The sequence below is a fragment of the Epinephelus moara genome, chromosome 3, assembly GCF_006386435.1.
Source record: "Epinephelus moara isolate mb chromosome 3, YSFRI_EMoa_1.0, whole genome shotgun sequence".
NCBI lineage: Eukaryota > Metazoa > Chordata > Actinopteri > Perciformes > Serranidae > Epinephelus > Epinephelus moara.
In genome coordinates, this window is record NC_065508.1 from 28,225,399 (window position 1) to 28,247,265 (window position 21,867).

The following is a 21,867-nucleotide window of genomic DNA, read 5'->3' on the forward strand; positions in this document are numbered from 1 at the left end:
CATTTTTCAAAGTACAACTTCCCATCAAGTTGCAGAATGTCATGTAGAACACAATTAGTTGCTATGTCCCAGTGCAGTGTTTATCATCTCTGGAGGGTGCCTATTCTCACTGAGTTGTGTGTCTCAGTTGAATCATTCTGTTCCAAAACACACCAGCAGTATAGCAGAAATATCAAGACAGCTGTCCTGTTATTTTCATTACAGTCTATGAGATTACACATTGTGTTTGACGTGTGCTAGTTGGGTTAAGATCACAGACTATATCAAAATAATGGATGTAGCGACCCATTGGTTTGTGTACTTATGTTTTGAAGCCTTGAGTTTACCATTTTGGTCATCACCATCTTGGATTATTGGTGCTCGATGTGACCAAATTTGGACGAGAGGATGGAGCTCTGGAGGAACATTTAAACGGGACAGTTAAATAAAAATTCAGCCCCTGTACAGTTGTCATGAACGTGGAATTAGCTGTAGGGACCAAAGCTGTTTTTTGTACCAGGTTGTGAACATGTTTATTTCTGCTGTTAAGCTGGGCATTTTAACATGGGGGTCTATGGGGATTGACTCGGTTATGGAGCCAGCCTCAAGTGGCCATCTAATGAACTGCAGTTTTTGGCACTTGCGTGTTAGCTTCATTTTTCAACCCTCTGTGTTTCCTAGAAATTCTGTCTATGTACTATGAATGAAAAAAACCAAATACGTTTTGTCAATTCTTTTAAAGCATTAGACACGACATGCACTTTTTTTTTTTTTTTAACATTTACCGAAACCACAACCTTTCCCTAATCTTAACCAAAGTGCGTTTGTTGTGGAAACCCAACACTCAGAACACCAGTGACGGAAAAACATAACTTAAAAACATACTCCGCCACTTTGGCATCGTTCTTCTATGATGTTGTCAGACAACAGAACCAGAGGTAGCTATCAGTTTCTTGTCAAAACTATAGACGGTATATAAAGTTGGACGACATGACAGCTCCCCAAAAGTGAAGCCATAACATTTGTATTGTTTCCTGACGGCAGTATAACTCATAAAGCGCACTCTCTCATGTCCAATCTAAAAACTCTAATACATTTTTCCCAAAGATTTTCAAAGGTTTCTGTCATTTAAAGTATTTTTTAATCACACTGCTGTATGTTCAAGTGTGAGTTTTTCTAATAAGTTTGGTTATAATTAGTTATTTTATGCTATAAAATGTGAATTTTACAACATGATTGACAACTGTGTGAGCCAGTTGGTGTGCTCACATACAGTGGAGCTGCTCACCATTGGTTGAATTGGTGTATGGGCAGGAAACTTGATACCAAGGAGATCGCTACTGTGCAGTCTCTGGCTCCGAATGATGTCACTAGAGCAAGATGGTAGCCGCTGTATCTAGGAGGTTCTAGCTTCACTTCTGTTCAGTGGTGGGAAGTCGAGATGCATCATCCATCTTTATATACAGTCTATGGTCAAAACTTGCTGCCTACTTTACCCACAATGCAACTCGAAGGTTGCCAGTTCAGTATGAGATTCAGAGATGAGTTATGCTCGCAGTTGCTAATGTAACCTCAAGCTGCCAGTAGGAATGTTACTGGCAAAGCAAATTAGTAGTTATATAAATGTAATTTCTGGGAGGCTAGGTATCAACACTGATCTCCGTTTTAGTTTTCCTTGGCCCCAGTGCTGCCTTTCACACAGGTGATTGTGGTATTTTAAATCACAAAGATCAGGCTATTCTAACAGGTTTTCTTCCTAATGTATGTGAAATATAGGATCATCAAATTCAATTTGCTGAAATTGATTTTTTTCTCAGGGGTACCACCAGGGTCAGTCCTTGGACATTTGCTTTTTTTTATGCATGCTTCCGCTTGGCAACATTATCAAAAGTAAATATAATACAGCTTATCATTTATATTTTGATGACACATTGACGACACACATCTCTTCCTCACTGGGTTATCTCGGTCCTATAAACAAGCTTGTAAACTCTACTGAATTGAACTGAATATCTAGGACATGATTATATCAGTTAAAGGTAACACCCAAAGAAGATTCAAATGTCAAAATGATTCAGGGGCGGGGGGAGGGGGAGGGGGGGGGGGTAGTTGAGTATTTATCTCAAGGTTAGACAGCTGTAGTTCTTTTTTGCTGGACTGTTTGCTGGAAACAACAACAACAACAAAGCAATCACAAGGCTTCAGCTCAAGTCAAACATGCTGTATTACTCCAGTACTTAACTCACTTCAGTGGCTCCCAGTGCTATACAGAAACAATTTAAAAATTCTACTAATAGTCTTTGAAGCACTTAATGGTTTGGCTCCCCAGTACATTTCTGATGTGCTCGATGATTACAGTCCAATCCAATCATGACGGATCATCATGCAGTGGTTTTTCCATCTGAACCTAAAAGAAAATACAGATTTTGTGAGATAGTGTTTTGGTACTGCGGATCAAAACTGAAATCTGTCACAACTGTGCCCTTTAAAACATTGTTGTATTTGTTTTGCTTTCTTGTATTTAATTCTTTCAGATTGTCTACAGGCATGTTAGTTGCTTGAATACAATTTAATGAAGCACCTTTTTGCCGGACACAATTGTCTTTTCCAGGATTGGCACCTCACAGAAGCATCCAGCCAACATCTGCACATAGGGCCCACATGGGTAGTAAATGGATGGAAAAATGGGCCTTATATAGGATTGTGCACAGGTTCCACATTGGCCCTATGCCAACTGCCCACAGGGGTGGGTCCATACCAACACATTCTCACTCCAACCTCATCACATATTGGCCATGGACTTTCCATGTCCAAAGACAACGTGCTAGGTACCCTCGATGCGTTGGTTGTTGATGTTCTGGGACACCGTGACAAGTTGTTTTCTTTCAAGATACACTTCCGTTTACACAGGAAATGTAAATGTAAATTACCCATACAATCACTCCACCAACTAAGAACGGCCATACACCACCACCCACAGAATCGAGAAAGAGCTATCAATCTGTCAATCCTTTCCGTGTCCGGGCTAGATGAGGTTTCGAGTGTTGAGTCAAATTAAGCCGCAGACTCCACTCCTGGTGGTGCCCTTCCATCAATTCCTTTAACTTTGAGCTTTGAAACCATACTCCCCCCGGAACCCAAAGACTTTGGTTTCCCCGACGCTACCCCACGGGTCATAGGAATGAAGCCACCAGATCGCTAGCTGGAATTGTTTACGGTCAGAACTATGACGCTATCTGATCGTCTTCAAACCTCCGACTTTCGTTCTTGATTAATGAAAAGATTCTTGGCAAATGCTCTCGCTTTCATTGAGCTAAGCTACGCTAACTAGCTGCTCATGGTAGACATGAGAGTGGTGTTATTACTCTCATCTGATTCTTGGCAATAATTTAACTCAAATGTAGCTTGCTCACCCAGCAATGTGAGTATGTAAGTCAGTGGGAAGAGTGCTTTGGGCCCCCTGGCATCACATGATGCACCCCGCATTTTGTAAATCCACGTTTGACAACTATATGAAATTGGCTTCAAAGCCAGGCAATGTTCCCAGGGCCATGGGCCCCACCACATGTACCGTCTGCAAACTGTGTTAAAATACAGTTTACACATCCATGCCAACAGTGTCTTGTATACTGGCTATCAGTGGGGAAAATCTGGGCTGCAGGGGACTGTTTTTGTTGCAGGTTGGTCACTGGGAAGAACTGGCAGCTATGGCTCCTCCACACCGTATCCATGTAAATGACATGCTGCTGTGCTGTGGTGACCGTGTGTTTTCAGCTACAGTCTGCTGCGCAGCTCACCAAGCAGAGCAAACTGAGGGACTTTCAGACAGTGAGCTTGTTCTGCAAGGCTGCCTGTTGGATCAATCTTTATTGCTCCAGCTACTGATGCTAGCTGGCTAGTTTAGCTCGTGCTGCTGGCTCAGGGACAAGCTTAAGGAAGCCACTGCAAGAGGAGAGCAATTCACCCTGTAAGTGTTTCTATAACCTGAGGCCTTGTATCTGAGTGTATTAGTGTCTATAGTGTGTTGCTATACATGTTTCATGTTTTCTGATCTGTTGCCACTATGGTAAGAGTTTGGTTCAGTTTAGGCACAAAAACTAGGCCTTTTTGGTGAAGGCTGAACAAAGACGGTCATTGTTAAGTGAAACCAATGTCTCCTTTGTCATAAAATCACAAGCTTTGCTGAGCCAACCATCCACTCCAACTTTATTCAGAAGGGTTTACAATGTCGTGCCACTTCTGCTTTTGCTTCTGCGACAAAAACGTCATAATTCATACGGGACAATGGAAAACATTTTGGGCAAGTGAACAATGCTGTCATTTTACTTATGAAGATAGACTCAGTTTGATGTTTGTGCCATATCACCGTCATACCTGACATAATCAGGATGGGTTGCCACTAAGATACAGAGAGCTTTTTTTCCAGAGGTGGGACTAAGTCATTGTTTTGCAGGTGACAAGTCTCAAGCCTTTGCATGCAAGTCCTAAACTTTGAGTTTTGTGTCCTAAGTCCTAAGTCATTATGTTTTGTCTTTATTAATTTTGTATTTATTTATTAAGACAAGTTTGTTGGAAGTTGTTACCATCTGTAATTTTCGACCTGTTTGTGTCACAGGAAATGTAAAGTTTCTGCTTGTAAACAAACTTACAACATCGGCGAAACACCTCGTATTTACATTTATTTCCTTGTGCAACAAAAGCATGTGGTTAGAAAAAAAACATCATGGATTAGCTTTACAATCATAGGGGGAGTGAAAGATGGGATCTCGAATGAAAGTCCCAGGTTTGTTGGACCCATCCACCTCCTCTCCAGCCCGCCCTCTTAAGACTTTGTAGCTCCTTCTATCATGTTGTCAGCAGCTGCATTTCAAGTACACACCATCCGCCATTATAAACGTGTAGTTGAGGGTATACGCAGGTATACAGGGTATATCCACCTCTTTCTATGGCGTTTACAGTATACCCACCTATCAGCCAAAAAGGCATTCGAATATATAGAAGGGTATACCCACTTCCTCTTTAGTAACCAAACAATCTACCTAGTAGTAAACCAAGCCCGTCAATCACCACACCACTGGTTAGAAACTGACACCGCCTGGCAGCCTATCATACCACCACGAAAGGTGCCATTTTGCGTTGGTGTCAGATGCTGAAATCACTGAGGAAGCAGTGGTATTTGACGAGTTGGGAATTAGAAGAGGCTGCGTTTTCTCCTGCGACTTCAGTAGATGCTTACGGATTACTTCAAACAAAGTGGAGATGGAGACTCAAATGTCGACTTGCTCATCTTTGAGCTTGGGGGAAATGTATCAAGTCAAAAGGCTCAAGTCCATGAGAAACCACACGTCATTGGTGTCAAGTCAAACTCCAAGTCGTGTTATACGTCTTTATCAAATTTGTCAAATTAGGTCTAAAGTCATCAAATTTGTGATTCCAGTCCACAACTCTGCTTTTTTATAGATGATTTATCTTCCTGTTAAAGACATGGCTGCTGAAGTTGAAGTGGAGTAGTCAAATCTTCCACATGGCACATATTCACTCGCAGTTTAGCCTGCTGTCAGGCTGCTACTCCTGCTTCGTCCTCCGACACTCCCAGCTCCACTTACGCATTACAGGGAGCCGATATGTACTTCCTGACCAATGTCTCCTGAATGCGCAATAGTGATTGAGCCATAAAAACCAAATATAGCCCTGTGGTAAGCATTAATAAACATATTAAAATCAATACGGGCCTTATGGCTGAGCTGTGGTGATGTATTACAACACACACACACATAAACATGGGAGGGCTGGAGATGATGGGCTGGTGTGATAAAGGGATCATAAAAGAATATCCTCTGGTCTTACGGGAACAGATGAAAGTCATATTGACAGACTCTCAGGTGAGTAACACAGCTTTCCTCATTAAGTTCTCTCAGATCTGTTAGAAAAAATCTGGAGTTTTACATAAAAAATTTCAGGCAGCACAGATAAAAATATAAATATACAACTATCTTTGTACCAGATTTTATTCATCCTGCATGGTAAGAATCATTTATGTGGAAAAAAACGTGGACTGTATTGTTAGTCCAGGTAAATAATCTTGTAATAACTCTTAGATATGACCACAAAAAAATATTATCTCGAGAGTTATATTCTTTTTTTTATATCTCCATTTGTAAATCAGTGTCTTTCACTGTACATTTTATGCAAATTATAAATTTGGGTCTGCCTAAAATGGGGTTGTAAACTCTATTCGGCAAGTTAAAAGTTCAACAAAGTGAGTTCACGTTGATTTTACTTGCTGCTAAGTTTGTCTTTTTCAGCACAGAGGTGGGTAAAATTAATAACAGGCTAAGACTAAATTTCCTGTTTGTGACCCAGAAAGGTTTGATAAGGTCTAATGTCGCAGATAGGTGCCAGAACATATTATACGTGTGCTTGGATAGGTATTAACACTATGTTCGTGCTTTTGTGTTTCCAGCAGCACAGCTCAAAATCCAAAGAGCAGCTTTCCAGACACTGATTTATTCCCTGTTTTTGTGGGACTGACACTCTGAGACGATGCAGCTGAACCTTCCTGTCCTGACTCTTTGCCTTCTGGGCACAGGTAAAAATAATATCCATATTTACTATACAGACTCTTTACAGAACTCTTGCCATCACATTCTAATAAGGGTTCCTTTACAAAGAGTTTTTATAGACAGTTATTGTTTAATGGCTTTAATTTAATTATTAATTAATGGTAGGTATGTAGGTCAGTTACTAGGAACTATCAAGAACAGATTTATTGCCAAGTTGTTGTAACATAAATGTGACACTTTCTAATGTCACAATGGAGGGACAACTACGCAGGTTGATTTTGGCACTGCTCATTGTGGACTATATTGCTGTCATTATTCATTTTAGTCAAACCATACAGTTTGAAAACGAGGCTGTAAAAATAGGAATCGTTGTGGATTTTTTACTTAAGAACAAGCTGTTTATATCTACATAGAGAGCAGGTCCTCTTCCATGGAGGACCATTTGCATTTTCACATCGTCCACCATAGTTCTCCTACATGCTTGGCACACCTGACAAGTTTCAGTTCTTCAACCACCACTAGATGTCACTAAATCCTACACACTAGACCAGGGGCTAGCTACATTCACTATCACTGGAACCATTTGCTGCAAACAAATTTGAGCGTTAACACAGCCTGTTAAGTAAAGTAGCCTATCAACAGTAATAACAGGTCTAAATGAGCATTCATGAACATGTCTTACCACAGGGTGGCTCCTCTACAGTGGGCTATTTATGAATATTTGGTACTTTAACTTTGCAGCGTTGGTGGTGAAAGACAAAAAATCTCTCCATGTACTATTTAATTCCGTTTTTCCTTCGAGACTTTAGCAAGACTTGCTAGTGATCCTATAGACTGCTGTTGCCAATGCTACTGAGGAAATTAGAAAATTTAGAGGAAAAAGAACCAGGCCGTTGACGTATGACATTTTACATCTTAGTCGACGAATTGTTAAAACAAGGGCTGAGCCGAATACATGAATAAAATGAGTATCTGGTACAGATAATGTACTTTCACGAGTATTATATGTACTTGTGATAAAGGAAAATCGTAATTTTGGTAGCTGTCTTTAATCCGTTACATTTGTGATAAAAATGATCTGAAGCTCAGTTGTTGAGGCTATTCTGTAAATACTTTTCTCATAGGTAATAAATATTGCAACTTCTGATCAATCCATCTAAATTACAACTTCTGATTAGGCCCAACTCACTTTTGTTTTAAAATTCACGCACTTCTGGCATAAACTCTGCCCATTCTGAGTACAGATTCAGATAATTTAGTTGGATGAACATAAACAGATAATGGTATACTCACTCATCCCTAGTTAAAACTTGCTGCTTTTTTAATTTGGTGCATAGCCTACACATTTTTATAGTTGGAGAACGTAAGAATTTCTTTAGGTGATAGTAAATGGATCTGCACTTGTACAGCGCCTTTTCAGTTGTTTGACTACTCAAAGCGCTGTCACACTATATGTCACATTCACCCATTCACACACACATTCATACGCTAGTGGCCGTGGCTTCCATACGAGGTGCCACCTGCTGATCAATTTTTAACCAACCCGGACAGAAAAAGCCGTCCTTTAATGTCAGCATCATATGTGGTCGGTTGCCATCATAGTTTAACAGGGAGAAATGCAGCAGGACAGGAACAAAAGTTGAGGTGGTGAAAGTCCAAGTAGGGTAGGCAGGAGGGGTCAAAAACACAGGGAGCCACTGGAGAGACGCTGAAGAGCCTCATGTGGCTTCAGAGCCGCCTACACTCTACCTTTAAAGGAGCACAAGTGAGATTACTGTGATCTCTAAATACAAAACAGTCACAAGATATCAGCCGACGGTTGATGCTGACATCTTCTTTAGTCGTTTCAAGTGACGTTGTCCTTAAATGTCGTAAAAATCAGCAAGATATTCCAAAGTGGAAAAATGTGACGTACAATAAACTGTGAGGAGGAAGTGGAAAATAAATGTGTGGCGGAGGGGTTAATGGACGTTGGACATGTGCACCTTTAGCTTTCTTAACTCATTTTTAATGCCTGTGATATGACAAAGAGCTTTCTTTGTTGAGGATGAAATTAAAAACTTTTTATTGGCGTGAGAAATACAAAAGCTGCTGTATGGCTTAACCATTAGCTAACCTTTTATTTGATGAGTCATCCATTTAATAGCGTTGGCAGAGGAATGTAATAAATAACTGGAGGAACGTAATGAAAAGAAATTACACGACATGCCACACATTTTAACAATATTTCATGATCACAGTAAGCTGATTTACTTTTGTTCACTGTGAAAGTGAATATATTTCTTTATAACCTGGCGTTATAATTCAACACAGCCGGAGAAGAAAGACAAGTTGGTGACAGAAGACGAAGGTTGATAGAGGCCATCGCTTCAGGGTGATAAATGTTAAGTGTTTGTTAAAGGTGGTCACAGTCATTGTCAAGCTGTTTTAATGGCACCGTTGGGTCAAAGATTAGGTTTATTAGCTTTGACATTGTACCCATTAATAATATAAAATATGTTGTTCCCACGTGGTAATTAAAACACTTTACATTAATACATTTTATAGATGTTGATAAAGCAGCACATAAAATCTGTGGTAAGATTTTTTAAAATAAAAGCTAAGATGAAATCAGTGCTTGTGTATAGTTGCTACCATGGGCGGATTATAAAACAATGGGCCCCTGGGCACAGATATACAAAAGGCCCCACCACCTTTAATACATAGTTGTGGTTCTGTGTCTCCTTGTGGTTGTTTTGTGTCTCTTTGTGGGTTTTTTTATGCAGTGTTACTCTTGACAGCTGTTTTATATTTAGTCTTGAGACGAAAATCCTTATTAGTTTTGGTCACATTTAAGTAAATTTTATCCTTCAGAGTTTAATTCTAGTTTTAGTTGAGGAAAATTCCAAACCTTTATGGCTATGAAAATTCATGACATTTTAGGCCCTGATGACACATCGCATGCTGCACTGCCTTTTTTTAATTGAATGTCACGGGTAAAAAAAACAACTGCGCCTTTTAACTGTTGCCAGACATGGACTCGCCTCTTTATTCTAACCTGCCCGTGTCCAGTTTGACAACCTGCTGTATATCGTCGGGCCAATATAGCTCTGGGTATCCAGCAACCGCTACCACCAGTTTCTCTACCATCGTTTACCAACTGGAAACTTGTTGTCGTGACCACCACAGAAGGCCCGCCTCTCAAATCATCCGAATGGACAATGGGTAACAAGACAACAAAAAAAAGAGATGACATGGGGCGTTTATCTGTTTTGAGTTGAAGTTTTTTCAACGTCTCCAGCTGCTAAAATGCTTTCTGTGTGATCGAGGCCTTCGTCAACTTTTAGTCATGATGTTTTCTATATGTTTGTTTATCTTTAAACTAATCCAGTGAGGCTAATTCATGTATCAGAAATTAGACTCAAGAGCCCCTTTTACACTGCCAGATTTTTGACGAATGTTGGGCCGTTTTGCCGGCAAGCTGCGAGCGTTTAGACACAGAGCCAGATTGGCAAGTTGATCCAAGGTGCCCAATTTCCCGCCTCGTAGGGTAGTCATATTGGCGGAACCTTTTTGGTTTAAACAGAATGAGTCGGCCTTCCGCAATGGGAGGGGCTGTTGATGACTTGTGGGAGGAGCAGGAAACAGCTGATAGCAGGAATTAGTGAGCAGCTAGTAGCAAGAGGGAAACGCAAACCTGACAGACACTGTAAAGATGAGCAACTGGGGAGACAAAGAATTGTGCGCCCTCCTTGCCTTCGCAAACGAAGAGGCCATTAACCGTCAGATGACGGGCCGACTTACGAGAGAATCGCCGAAGGACTGACTAGCCGCGGCTTCCCTTCCACGTCACTGTTTACGTCACACGCTGAGCTACACGTTTTGTTACTTGCCCACGCCCCCCATTGCCCCAAAAAAGGCGCATTCTGTGTAAACAAAAGTAGGCAGGCAGCATTTTCAAATTCTTTGACACCACAAATAACTAATCTGAGACAACTATGATTTGTACCCAGGTTCATTGTAAACTCTGACTTATCCATCTCACTGTTAAGAAGCAGAGAAATAACTTCTGCAACATGTTAGTCTGGAGGTTTAAACTCTCTATTTGCTCCTTTCACTGCCATTCAGCGGCTAACATGTGGTGCTAGCTGCTAACAGCCACCGCTGCAACCAACAAACTTCACAAATGCATTTAACTGTTCCACCATCCACAGTTGGACACACGGCTGATTATTTACTGCTGAATTACAGCTCACAACTTGCACCAACAGCTGATGATGCTCTGGTGTGAGTGTTTCCTGGCTAGAGAAAGATCCTGGCGCAGAATATTTACAGGAGTTTACCAGCCTGTCTCTCATGTAGCATTTGAGATAATCACAAGCACAGCTGTTATTGGCTTTCAGTGTCAGATGGTCCAATACCAATATTTTCGGCACGTCTCGTCAAGGAAAATGAAACAGATTTTGTCTTAGTTTTTATTATTAAGATCTATTTTTAACTTGTCATCATCTCATTTTCGTCATGGAAAAAAGGTCATTGATGAAAATTTTTTGTCATAGTTTTCGTCAACAGAATTAACACTGATTTTGAGCCTCTTCCTGGTACGTTTTATTTTGAGTCACATTTTGCAGGTGAAGGCCGATGGGGCCCCTGATGCTTTGGGCTCCTGGGCCTGTGCCTTGTTGTACAACCTAAGTCCTTAGCTTACGTTGTACAGATTTTAGAGATCTGAAGCATTTGAAGATACTCTAAGAAATGACATCAAAATAAGAAAAAAAACCCAATGTAGGCACATGCAGACTGTTTCTATTGCAGATTTCAAAGGGTCGAAAAAACGTATTCATTATGATGTGGCAACCATTTTAGTGGCTCTCCTTCAACCCTTTTCTATTTGTGTGCTTTTATTAACACAGCAGTCCTGTGTGTAGCACAGTCAACCACAATGAAGCCACCCCCAACAGCTACAGCCGAACCAACAACTGCCAAACCCACCACACCTGGCCCAGTCACCACTACCACAGCTGGAACTGGAACAACCACAGCTGCCGGAACTGGATCGACCACAGCTGCCGGAACTGGATCGACCACAGCTGGATCGACCACAGCTGCCGGAACTGGATCGACCACAGCTGCCGGAACTGGAACAACCGCCACTACTACGAAAACCACTTTAGCTCCCACTAAATCCACACCTTCTGTGGGTGGAGAGGGAGAAGGGCTTACATCTGGCGCTATAGCCGGAATTGCCATTGGCTCTATCGCTGGGGTGGCTGCTGTTGGTGAGTACAACAGAATAATGGGGATTTGATATTGAACAATACAGGGAGAAGATATGTTTCCTTGACACTTGCTGATTATTAGAATCTGAATCAATACAGATTTCCCCGTTCGAATCAACCGATCTGGACATACACACGTAACTGGGGTTGTAGGTCTACAACTACAACTACAATTAGTTCTATCACTTAATGTTTCAGATCTATGGACGCTCATTCTTATCAAGAAAAGACAATAAAAGTTGTAAATGATAAAATAAAATAAAAACCTCAGAATTATGAGGTACAAAATCATAATTTAGAGACAGTAATTCAAAATTATGAGGAGGTACTAAATCAGACAGTTGACCTTCTCAGTCAAAGTTATAAGATACTAAATCATAATTGAGATAGCTAAGTCAAAACTATGAGACAGTAGGTAGTTTTGACTTCCTACTGTATTGTTAAGTGTTAAATACTACAACCCGTGAGAGCGTGAGATGGATCAACAGTTTGGTGCAGTGATGCAGGCTCTGCACTGGACCATCGCGGTGAAGAGGGAGCTGAGCCGGAAGCCGAAACTTTCAATTTACTGGTCCATCCATGTCCCAACGCTCACCTATGGTCATGAGCTTTGGGTGGTGACAGAAAGAATTACATCACGAAAAGAAACAGCCAAAATAAGTTCCTCTGGATATGTGGCTGGGCTCAGCCTTAGAGATAAGGTGAGGAGCTGATATCCAGAGGGAGCTCGGAGTACAGCCGCTGCTCCTTCGCGTCAAAAGGGGTCAGTTGAGGTGGTTCGAGCATTTGTTTAGGATGCCCCCTCTGCACATCCTGTTAGAGATGTCCCAAGCACGTCCCACACGTCCCCCAGGAGGAGGTGGAAAGCATTGCTGGGGAGAGGGACGTCTGGGTTGCTTTGCTCAGCTTGCTTTGCCATGACCCAGCTTCGAATAAGCAGATGAAAATGGATTAATAGATTAAAACTGGCCGAATAGATTGGTTGAAAGACCGAACTTTGTATAAAAAAATAGTGATAGCTTTCTGAGGCCCCTCTCACCCCTTAAAGGCACAAAATGTATAGTCTGTCCCTGCACTAGGATTTGTCTCTAAACTCAGCTGAAGCCGAGTAAGTGACTGCTTATGCTGCTCGAGTCTTTCACCCATGAAAGGGAAATAAGGGCTCCAAAAAAGAAAAGAAAGAAAGAAAGGAAAGGGAAAGAGACATGGATCATGACAGGAAGGGCGTTCCACAGAGACTGCTTACCCATGGGGCCAAGAATATGGTGCTACAAATCTGCACAGCGTCCAAACTTCTTTGATATTGGGGTTGTAATTCTAATCACATTTTGAGTGTGTAACACAGGAACACAAGTAAGCAGGTTTAAACTGATCATTAAAAAGCGTCTATTCTCTCTGTTTTCAGGTGGTGGTATCTTTGGTGGGCTGAAGTACATGGGGAAGATCTGAGACCAGTTATTGGCAAACAAGAATGTAAATGGTTATGGATTGTAAACTAAAACATTTCATCCTGATGCTGTTAACTGGACAATAAAATGTCCTTTTGTCTGAAAGGCTCAAATCAGAATATGACAGTGGCTATGATATGATGATGATATGGGCCCAGAGGAAGACAGAAAAGTTAATATGAACTTTGCTCTGTTATTTTGATTGTCTGGCTGAGAGTCCGGTAGTAATCTTTAGTTGATCAAAAACTTTTGGTTGTGATAGAAAATATATTTTATCATATTTTCATGTCGTTGTCTTTAATGGCAGTAAAATAATAAGCTGCACTTTTAAATTGAATGGACAGTCCTTGACTAATGGAGTGTTTGATTTAAAATAATGAATGTACTTTATGTGTCATAATTGTGGTCTTTTGGATTTCAATATTTAGGGTAGCTAACGATAACGAGCCAGATTTTATAATAACTTTTTTTATTTTTTATGACGGTAGTTGTGGAGCCTGTGCAGCTCCTGAGGTTTCAGATAAAAATAAATTGTCACTAGATTTTAAAGATTAAGAAAAATTGTCTGCTTTCTTAAAAAAAAGAAACTTTGTAAATTAATACAGACATTTTTAAAGATGTAGTTTATTTTCTTATCATTAACTGGGCTTTTGAACCCAAATTCTGTATTCCCTGTATTCAGAGGAAAGGCTTTGAAATCACTCAATACATTTAATAAATAACTGTTTCCCATCTTTCTCTTGACTGATGTCTGTGACATAATATTACATCTTTATAAACAAGATGTAATGAAGCAACAGTAGCTCAAGCTGTGTGGGGAAAGTCCAGGTGTGCATTATATAAGTACTTCCTTGCAAACTTGAGTTGTTTGTTCATATAATGAGTGTGATGACGTTACGGTATATATGTTGTGTGTCGTCTTAAATGAGTGTTTGCAGCATACGATAATGAAACTTTCCATCTCATTTTAGACAAACTGGTCTCAGCTCAGCGCTTCATAATGCTGATAAAATGTAAAAGTTCATTCTTGTGATTGGAAATAGAAGTACAAGGAAAATAATCTTAAATTATGGGCAATTTTCCTGCCTTTTACTGAACTTTCATGCACCTCTCACAGATGGAGTTTGCTCAGTTGTCATTGTATTGGTAAAAATCTTGTCAGTAGAGCTACTAATAATGTAGTGGTCAAAATTTAATATAGCTTTGCTCTGAATTAGTCAGGAGTTGAATGCATCTTCCTTCCATCTCAGCACACTGAACTGCCAACTCCATCAAATACACGGCGCTCTACTTTAACAATCCACAGACTGTATGGGCTGTAGTTGCTGCTGCAGGAGTGCGAGCTCTGCATCTGGACTGTTGTGAGAGTCTGCCCAGCTGCAAACACCAAACACTTAGTACTAGAGGCGGATTTATACTGGTGCACCAGCTCTATGCAGAGCCTACACCACAACCTACGGATGTCGCCTACACCATTGTGAGCATTTATACTTGTGCGTTGGTGTGTTCGTGTCACTCTGCAGTTACACCTCCAAAACACTAGTCGACGGTGGGGTTTACTGTGAAGTTTACTGTGAAGTTTAGTTGATTCAAAACACACATTAAACACACATTAAACATGCCTTAATAGAGACATTGTCAATTGCAAGTACACAAATCGGATTCACTATAACTCGCAGCATTCTCAGACAAACACTTGTCTTTCGCTGAACACATCTTGCACTGTCTATATTTATGCCCCTGGTTCTGGTTAATTTAAAAATTGATTAGTGGAGCTAAAAATAATTCTTAACCATCAGTGTGAGAAAACATGTAGGTACCTCCAATATTTGATGGTGAGTTAATATTTAACGATTGGTAAAATTCTAATTTGTTATAATCAATATTTTAGAGACTATGGTGTTATATAGTTGGTGACAGCTGTTATAAAACAAGGGAAGGGCTAGGTAAAATATAGTTTGTAAAGATTCCACTATTTGCTCAAGATTCGGGGTGTAACATGTCGGTAAAAAAGCACAGTGACATTGATGATAATATTGATTTATAACTGTAGGTTATTCACAATTTTGTTTATCCAGAAGGACAGTAATGCAATATGCAGTGTGTGCAGAGGAGACCAACAAAGTAAATTTACAGTCTGGACAATCAGGATGTGAAAGTGATAGACAGTTACCATATGAAGATTGGATCCGGGATGACGTCAATCAACTTCCAGGTGTCGGCAAACAGATGGACCTGGGCCACGTGACCCCCTCTCCACCATGGAGACCTGTGGAGAGGAGAAACTAAACAAACACACCAGAGGCAAAGCTCATGCACGCCATTCACACAGATAGGACGAAGACACAAACCCACAGAGGGAGAGACAGAGAACAGAGAAAATGGAGAAAGGCGAAAGAGATCTCCTGGAGGACGAAGACGTTCCAAAGTCACCCAAACTTAGGAGAGAGGAGTCTTTAAATCAAAACAGTAACAAAAGGTGAACTTTGATGAGGTCATGGTGCTCTTTCAGCATGTGTGGCACCTTGGTGAAGAGCACCAAGACAACTGTCCCTTGCCTACAGTCAAGTATAGTGGTGGCAGCATCATGGTTTGGGGCTGCATGAGTGCTGCCGGCTCTGGGGAGCTCGGTTCATTTAGGGAAACATGAATTCCAAGCAGAGCATGATCGCCCCCCTTCAGAAACTGAGCTGCAATGCAGTTTTCCAACATGATAATGACCCAAAACACACCTGGTAGATGACAACTGCCTTGCTGAGGAAGCTGAAGGTGAAGGTGATGGACTGGCCAAGTATGTATCCAGCCCTAAACTCACCTGTGCACCTGTGGGGCATCCTCAAGCTGAAGGTGGGGTAGCGCAAGGTGTCTTCACATCCATCTGCTCCATGATGTCATCATGGAGGAGTGGGAGAGGATTCCTGAAGCAACCTGTGAGCTCTGGTGAATTCCATGCCCAAAAGGGTTAAGGCAGTGCTAGATAATAATGGCTGGCCCACAAAATATTGACACTTTAGGCACAATTTGGACATGTTCACTGTGGGGTGTACTCACTTATGTTGCCAGCTGTTTGGATGTTGATGGCTGTGTTTTGAGTAATTTTCAGAGGAAGGTAAATCTATACTACTATACAAGCTGTATACTGACTACTTTAAGTTATATCAAAGTGTTATTTCTATAGTGTTGTCCCATGAAAAGATATAATGAAATATTTGCAAAAATGGGAGGGGTGTACTCACTTATGTGAGATACTGCATATGCCTGGGTCTGACGTTGCCTTGTGAGATAAGGCACAAGTATGACAAGTGGCATCAGTTTTAATTGCATTTGTTTGAAGTTGTCTCATGGATATGTAATGATTGTATACATGTTAAGTAGCATCACTGCAGTATAATTCCTTAAAATGTTTACTTATATTTCAGTGTTGGGTGCTGTTGTAACTGATCAGCACACTGGAAACCAGCAGGTGGGTCTACCAGCTCTGGTGTATTAATTTGCACTAGTCATAGTGACTAACTGGCAAGCCAATTTCCTTTTGTTGTGCTAAACTCAGCATTTGCCTACTGTGTTTCATTTGACAGGCCCTCAAATATTCATCCCTATCTCATAAGTTATCAGACTTTGATCCTGTGTCTGGTCGTCCCTGTGTCCACAGTTATCTCTTTATTTGAAAAGGTCTAGGCTATTTAATTGTTTAATATCATCACACTGTTATTTATATAAGCAGGGGATTTTAATACAAAGTTGTAACCACTGTATGTGAATGCGTGAATCGGTCAGATCTGCACTCCAGAGGAGAGCCTTCATTAGACTATGCAATATCGGCCACTACTGGATTTGTAAGTTAATGAACTGTAATTAAAGCTCTCTGTGCTTTAATTAGCTGTTATGAAACAACATGACCCTCTTCTATTTTATAATGCCTATTAATATTATAATAACGGTAACTGGTAATATGCAATGTATTACATTTTCAAAGTAACTTGCCCAACACTGTATGTCTTATTATATATTCAATATAATTACTTATATAATTAATATAAAATGCAGTGTAATACATATTAAGTATGATTCCTTATCTCTGGAACTACTTGAAACACACCTTGTTAAGTTTTAAGTCTCACCAAGGTCGACTCAGCACTTATCTGCAGCGTCCTCTCTCACACAGTGGTCCTGCAGCATCACTGCTCCTCCACCACCCAGTGCTCCTACAGCAGGTTACAAATATACAAGATTACATCTCTAATACTGTGATAGAATATATGTTTTAACAAATCTGAAAGAAAAAAAAAGATATTTCTTCTACATAAGCTGGATTCAGTTGCTGGCTGGCCAAGAAAAAGACAAAAAGACAAATCCTATATCCCAGAATCCTTGAAATCCTAAATCCTAGAATACTTTAAAGATTCTGGACCCTGCGACAAAGTGAACCCTCTTACTAGAGAGGATCTTTGTCTCACGGCTCGTTCCCGGCGGCAGAGCAGATTGAACCGTCTTTCTCAGAGGATCTTTGTCCGATGTCAGGCAGAGCAGCCTGACATCGGACAAAGATCCTCAGCCTGTCAGGCAAAGCAGCCTGTCAGGCAAAGCAGCCTGTCAGGCTGAGCAGCCAGACAGGCTGAGCAGCCAATCAGATCGCGAGCTAGAGCACAACCAATCAGCTCACCAGGCATCAATTCGAGCAGCATCGTTTGAAAGCCTAGCAAACAAGAGCTAGTTTTTGTGTTCAAATTATAGCTAACCAAGACTATAAACAGTTCTATAACATCACCTCAAGCATAACTCCTTGTTTGAAACATACAATTAGCCTACTTGTGAAACTGTTTAGTTCAGCTGCTTGAAAACTTCAACTGCAAGTTACTGCTAACATTAGCTTAGCTAGTTTGTTGATAAGGCACCAGCCTTCAAGGCTGATCGTAGAGATTAGTGCCTTGCAGGCTAGTCACTACAATCAGCCTTGAAGGCAGCTAACTGAATAATGAAAATTATAGAATATGAAATCATCTAACCAGCCTGCAAGGCACTAATCTCTACAATCAGCCTTTCAGGCTGGTGGCTTATCAACAAACAAACTAGCTAACGTTAGCCGTAACTTGCAGTTGAAGTTTTCAAGCAGCTGAACTAAACAGTTTCTTTAACAAAATATTCACAAGTAGGCTATTGTATTCCAAAGTAAATGCCCCGTGCACAGCACTCTCAGTCCTTGGTGCAGGTGATGGCAGGAGACATCAAGTAGATCAGAAAAGTCGATTCACCGCACACAAGGAGGCTGAATTGCTTCTTATCTTATTAAATCTTCCGAACAGTCTTCAAAACAACGCGTTTCGCCCATGGCTTTATCAGGTTTGTTACATAGTCCATTGCACAGGTGATTTTAAATAGGCTGCAGCTGTACTGAAGCCAATCAGCAAGATGAACAGCCTGCTGAGTCCACACCTGCTGAGTAGGCCTATACCATGTCCAATCCTGTCCAGGATTGAGGAAGAGGAAAGACAGTACTCCTTCCTCCCCTTTCACTGCTCCCTCACCCTCACCTTGATGTAGGGATTTAGACATTTATTATATGAAATCGTTGTTGTAATTTGAGTGAGATGTGATATATTTAACTGTTTGTACAGATTGTGTGTTGTTTAACACATGACCATACATGGTATAGGCCTACTCAGCAGGTGTGGACTCCGCAGGCTGTTCACCTTGCTGATTGGATTCAGTACAGCTGCAGCCTAGAAGATTTAATAAAATAAGAAGCAATTCAGCCTCCTTGTGTACGGTGAATCGACTTTTCTAGTCTAATTGTATGTTTCAAACAAGGAGTTATGCTTGAGGTTATGTTATAGAACTGTTTATAGTCTTGGTTAGCATTTGAGGGTGGTGCTTGTGCAGCCTGACAGGCTGAGCAGACACGGAGAGGCTCCAGGGTGAAGTTGCCTTTACCCATCGACTCCCAGGCTGCTCAGCCTGTGGCAGGCGGGTGAAGGCAACTTCACCCTGGAGCCTCTCCGTGTCCGCACTGGAAACACCGTCCGCTGGCGATTTGACAGTCACTACAAGCAGATTTATGGCCCTTTGTAAAAGTTTCTGTGCGGTACCTGTGTTGTACCTGAGCTAACTTAACGTTCATCATGTTAATGTTATCGTCCCCAGTCCTGAATATCTTGTAAGCTTTAGCACAGTTAGTTAACACATTTGTTATCAGCCCATGTGTTTACTGCTACAGAAAAAAATAAATCTTTGGTTTATTTGCATGACGTCGCCTCTCTGCTGTCTGCTTGCTAACGCCAAGTTAACGTTACCAGCAGCTCTGTGAGGCACAAACTAAGGCTACAGTTAGCAGTGTGCTGATGCTTGGCGGCATTTCTTAATCTTTTCTGTGAAACTAATGTGCTGTTAAACATTCATACATTATACGTTCGCACATATCTATTTTTAGGGGCAAATGCGAGTGAAATACTCGCACCGTAGTTACAGTAACATCACATTGGACTGACTACCAAAGCCAAGTGCAACACTATTACACTAAAATATGCTCCGTAGTGTAGATAATATCCTAAATTCAGCTCTACATTAACCTTAGTCCAACTGTGTAATGTAACTATGAGAAAATATATGAACAAAAATATAATGTGACACTTACGTTTTACATTTCCTCTTCTCTTTCGCCTGTAAACAAGTAAACGGCGAGACACTGCTAGCGACCAATCACAGTCGACGTTTAACCCCGCCCAGATTCGACTTTCAACCAATCACAATCGATGTTTAACCCCGCCCAGATTCGACTTTCAACCAATCACAATCAATGTTTAACCCCGCCCAGATTCGACTTTCAACCAATCACAATCGACGTTTAACCCCGTCCCTAATTGCAGGCTGCAGGCGGGTATGTCTCGACTGACTTGGCAGAGATGGCTGCCATCTTGTTTTTACATGGATTAGTGTATTGTGCTCTTACTACCACTAGATGGCACAAAAAAGTGTCCACGAATGAGGACAACAGGTCTAAGTTAAGTAGAATAAAGTACAAGGTGCAGCAAAACCAAAATGTGATGTCCACATATGAGGACACGGGGTCTCAGGAGGATATAACATAGGCCTACTCGTTGGTAGACATTTTAATTCTGAAATGGCAAAAATGGGGCATGACCGTTTATATTTTTAAAATTCATCAGAAGCACCTTAAAGTCTGACCTGACATGGATAGGGGGCAGATGAAGGGAAGCTAAAATGGCTTTAATAGTCAGATTTTCTAGTTTTAGCCTCAAGAACCATTTCAAGACTTTTGGTACTCGTCTAACACACTGCAGGCCTGACAACAAATCATTTCAAAAATGAAGTGTGCATGAAGCAAAGGCATGAATTAGGATCTTTGCATCAGCATCGCTAAGCAAAACAACAAACTTGGTCAGTCAACTACTTCACTCTATAAAGGTGAAACACAGCTCCTACAAACCTGTGCAGCTATACTCACCCAAAGATCAGCAATGTCAGCAGTGCATGGTTAACACACCATGGGGGCAGTGAGAGGACAAACCAAAAGGAAAGTGTATGCATGAGTCAGCTTTAGTGAGCTTAATCAGCTGACGACCCTCCCATGTCAACCAATCGCCTGCTGAGGTTGAGGACAGCCTCTAAACAGTGGGAGGAAGTGGAAAAACACTGTTCAGGTTATTAAAAGTTCTCTTAATGCTATTCAAAACACTCACATTTCCAACATAATTCTTTTTTAGTTTTGATTTAGAAGGGCTACAGAGATGACCTGTTATGGTTGAGACACACTCGATAGCAATATTATTCAATTAACTGATCATAAAATAGGAAGCTCACCAGTATTTGAGCAGCATTCCTGATTTTTTGGAAACCAGGAAGTGAGACAGGAGTCCTTGGGACATAGCTAGCCCTTTTTATGCCTGATTAAATGCTGCATTTGTAGAACTCTGACGGCGTTAACAAAAAAAGGACCAACATTTTCATTTAAAAAGAATATTTTAAAACAAAGACGATTATAACAGTAAAGTTTAACAGTAAAGTTTTAGGTTTTTAAGGATTTTAACACATTTTTTAAATGTTTAAAGTTGTGAATTCTTGTCTGGACCGAGGCTGTTTTTTGGCACAGGGCAAGTTTAGAAGTTAAAAAATGAAAACAGATCAAAATGTTTCATAAATCATATTCATTTCATATAAATAAAGCCTTTAAAAATAATATTTAATCCCAAAAACAGAATAAGTGTGTTGGTGAGTTATAAATCCAAGGCTATTTTCCCACTTCCATAATCTATCTTTATATTTAATTTCATATTATTTAGTGGTAAATAGATAAACCACTACAGTTATATTGTTGGTATTGGAGTTTGTTCTGTGGTCAGTAGATAAATATAGATAATGATACAATTTTCTTATTACATCACATCTAAAGACAAAGACATGACTTTGGTGTAATTCCTTAAGGTGAGGTACCCACTGGGCGAAACTCCTGTGATGTCACGGCCGCACTGTAAAGTGGACTTCAGCCTTCATGAGGCCTTCACAGTTTCACGATATGGTCATTAGCTATGAAAGTGTCAACACAGAGAGTGCCTGGTTACAACACTGAAAACAGCTCTGCTCCCATGCAGGCAAATTACTGTT

The 21,867-nt window shown here is 40.7% G+C and overlaps 1 protein-coding gene and 1 long non-coding RNA gene across 5 annotated transcripts; one reads left to right on the forward strand and one right to left on the reverse strand.

Moving 5' to 3' along the window:
- Window positions 1-42: 42 nt before the first annotated feature.
- LOC126385563 (uncharacterized) lies at window positions 43-17,449 on the reverse strand. The gene is made up of 4 exons (XR_007569424.1): window positions 17,348-17,449; window positions 16,064-16,185; window positions 15,422-15,517; window positions 43-2,386 (listed from the first exon to the last, which is right to left on the reverse strand). It is a non-coding gene; the product is annotated as an uncharacterized LOC126385563 (long non-coding RNA).
- On the forward strand, window positions 3,793-13,974 carry LOC126385525 (period circadian protein-like). Of its 4 annotated transcripts, none has more exons than XM_050037287.1 (4): window positions 3,793-3,946; window positions 6,443-6,568; window positions 11,435-11,800; window positions 13,206-13,974. In XM_050037287.1, the coding sequence occupies exons 2-4, from the start codon at window positions 6,523-6,525 to the stop codon at window positions 13,247-13,249; spliced, it is 456 nt and encodes a 151-aa protein (XP_049893244.1). In that variant the 5' UTR covers window positions 3,793-3,946; window positions 6,443-6,522; the 3' UTR covers window positions 13,250-13,974. The 4 variants fall into 4 exon arrangements, with proteins under 4 accessions (XP_049893244.1, XP_049893263.1, XP_049893268.1 ...); XM_050037306.1 differs by having other exon boundaries at window positions 3,794-3,946; window positions 6,446-6,568; XM_050037311.1 differs by lacking the exon at window positions 3,793-3,946 and adding an exon at window positions 5,792-5,861 and having other exon boundaries at window positions 6,478-6,568.
- Window positions 17,450-21,867: the final 4,418 nt, after the last annotated feature.

What these genes read in the sequence shown, in the direction of transcription:
- LOC126385525 (XM_050037287.1), top strand. Translation starts at nt 6,523, where the DNA reads ATGCAGCTGAACCTTCCTGTCCTGACTCTTTGCCTTCTGGGCACAG. An exon ending in TCTTTGCCTTCTGGGCACAG is followed by an intron (nt 6,569 to 11,434) that starts GTAAAAATAATA and finishes TTATTAACACAG; the next exon opens with CAGTCCTGTGTGTAGCACAG. An exon ending in CGCTGGGGTGGCTGCTGTTG is followed by an intron (nt 11,801 to 13,205) that starts GTGAGTACAACA and finishes CTCTGTTTTCAG; the next exon opens with GTGGTGGTATCTTTGGTGGG.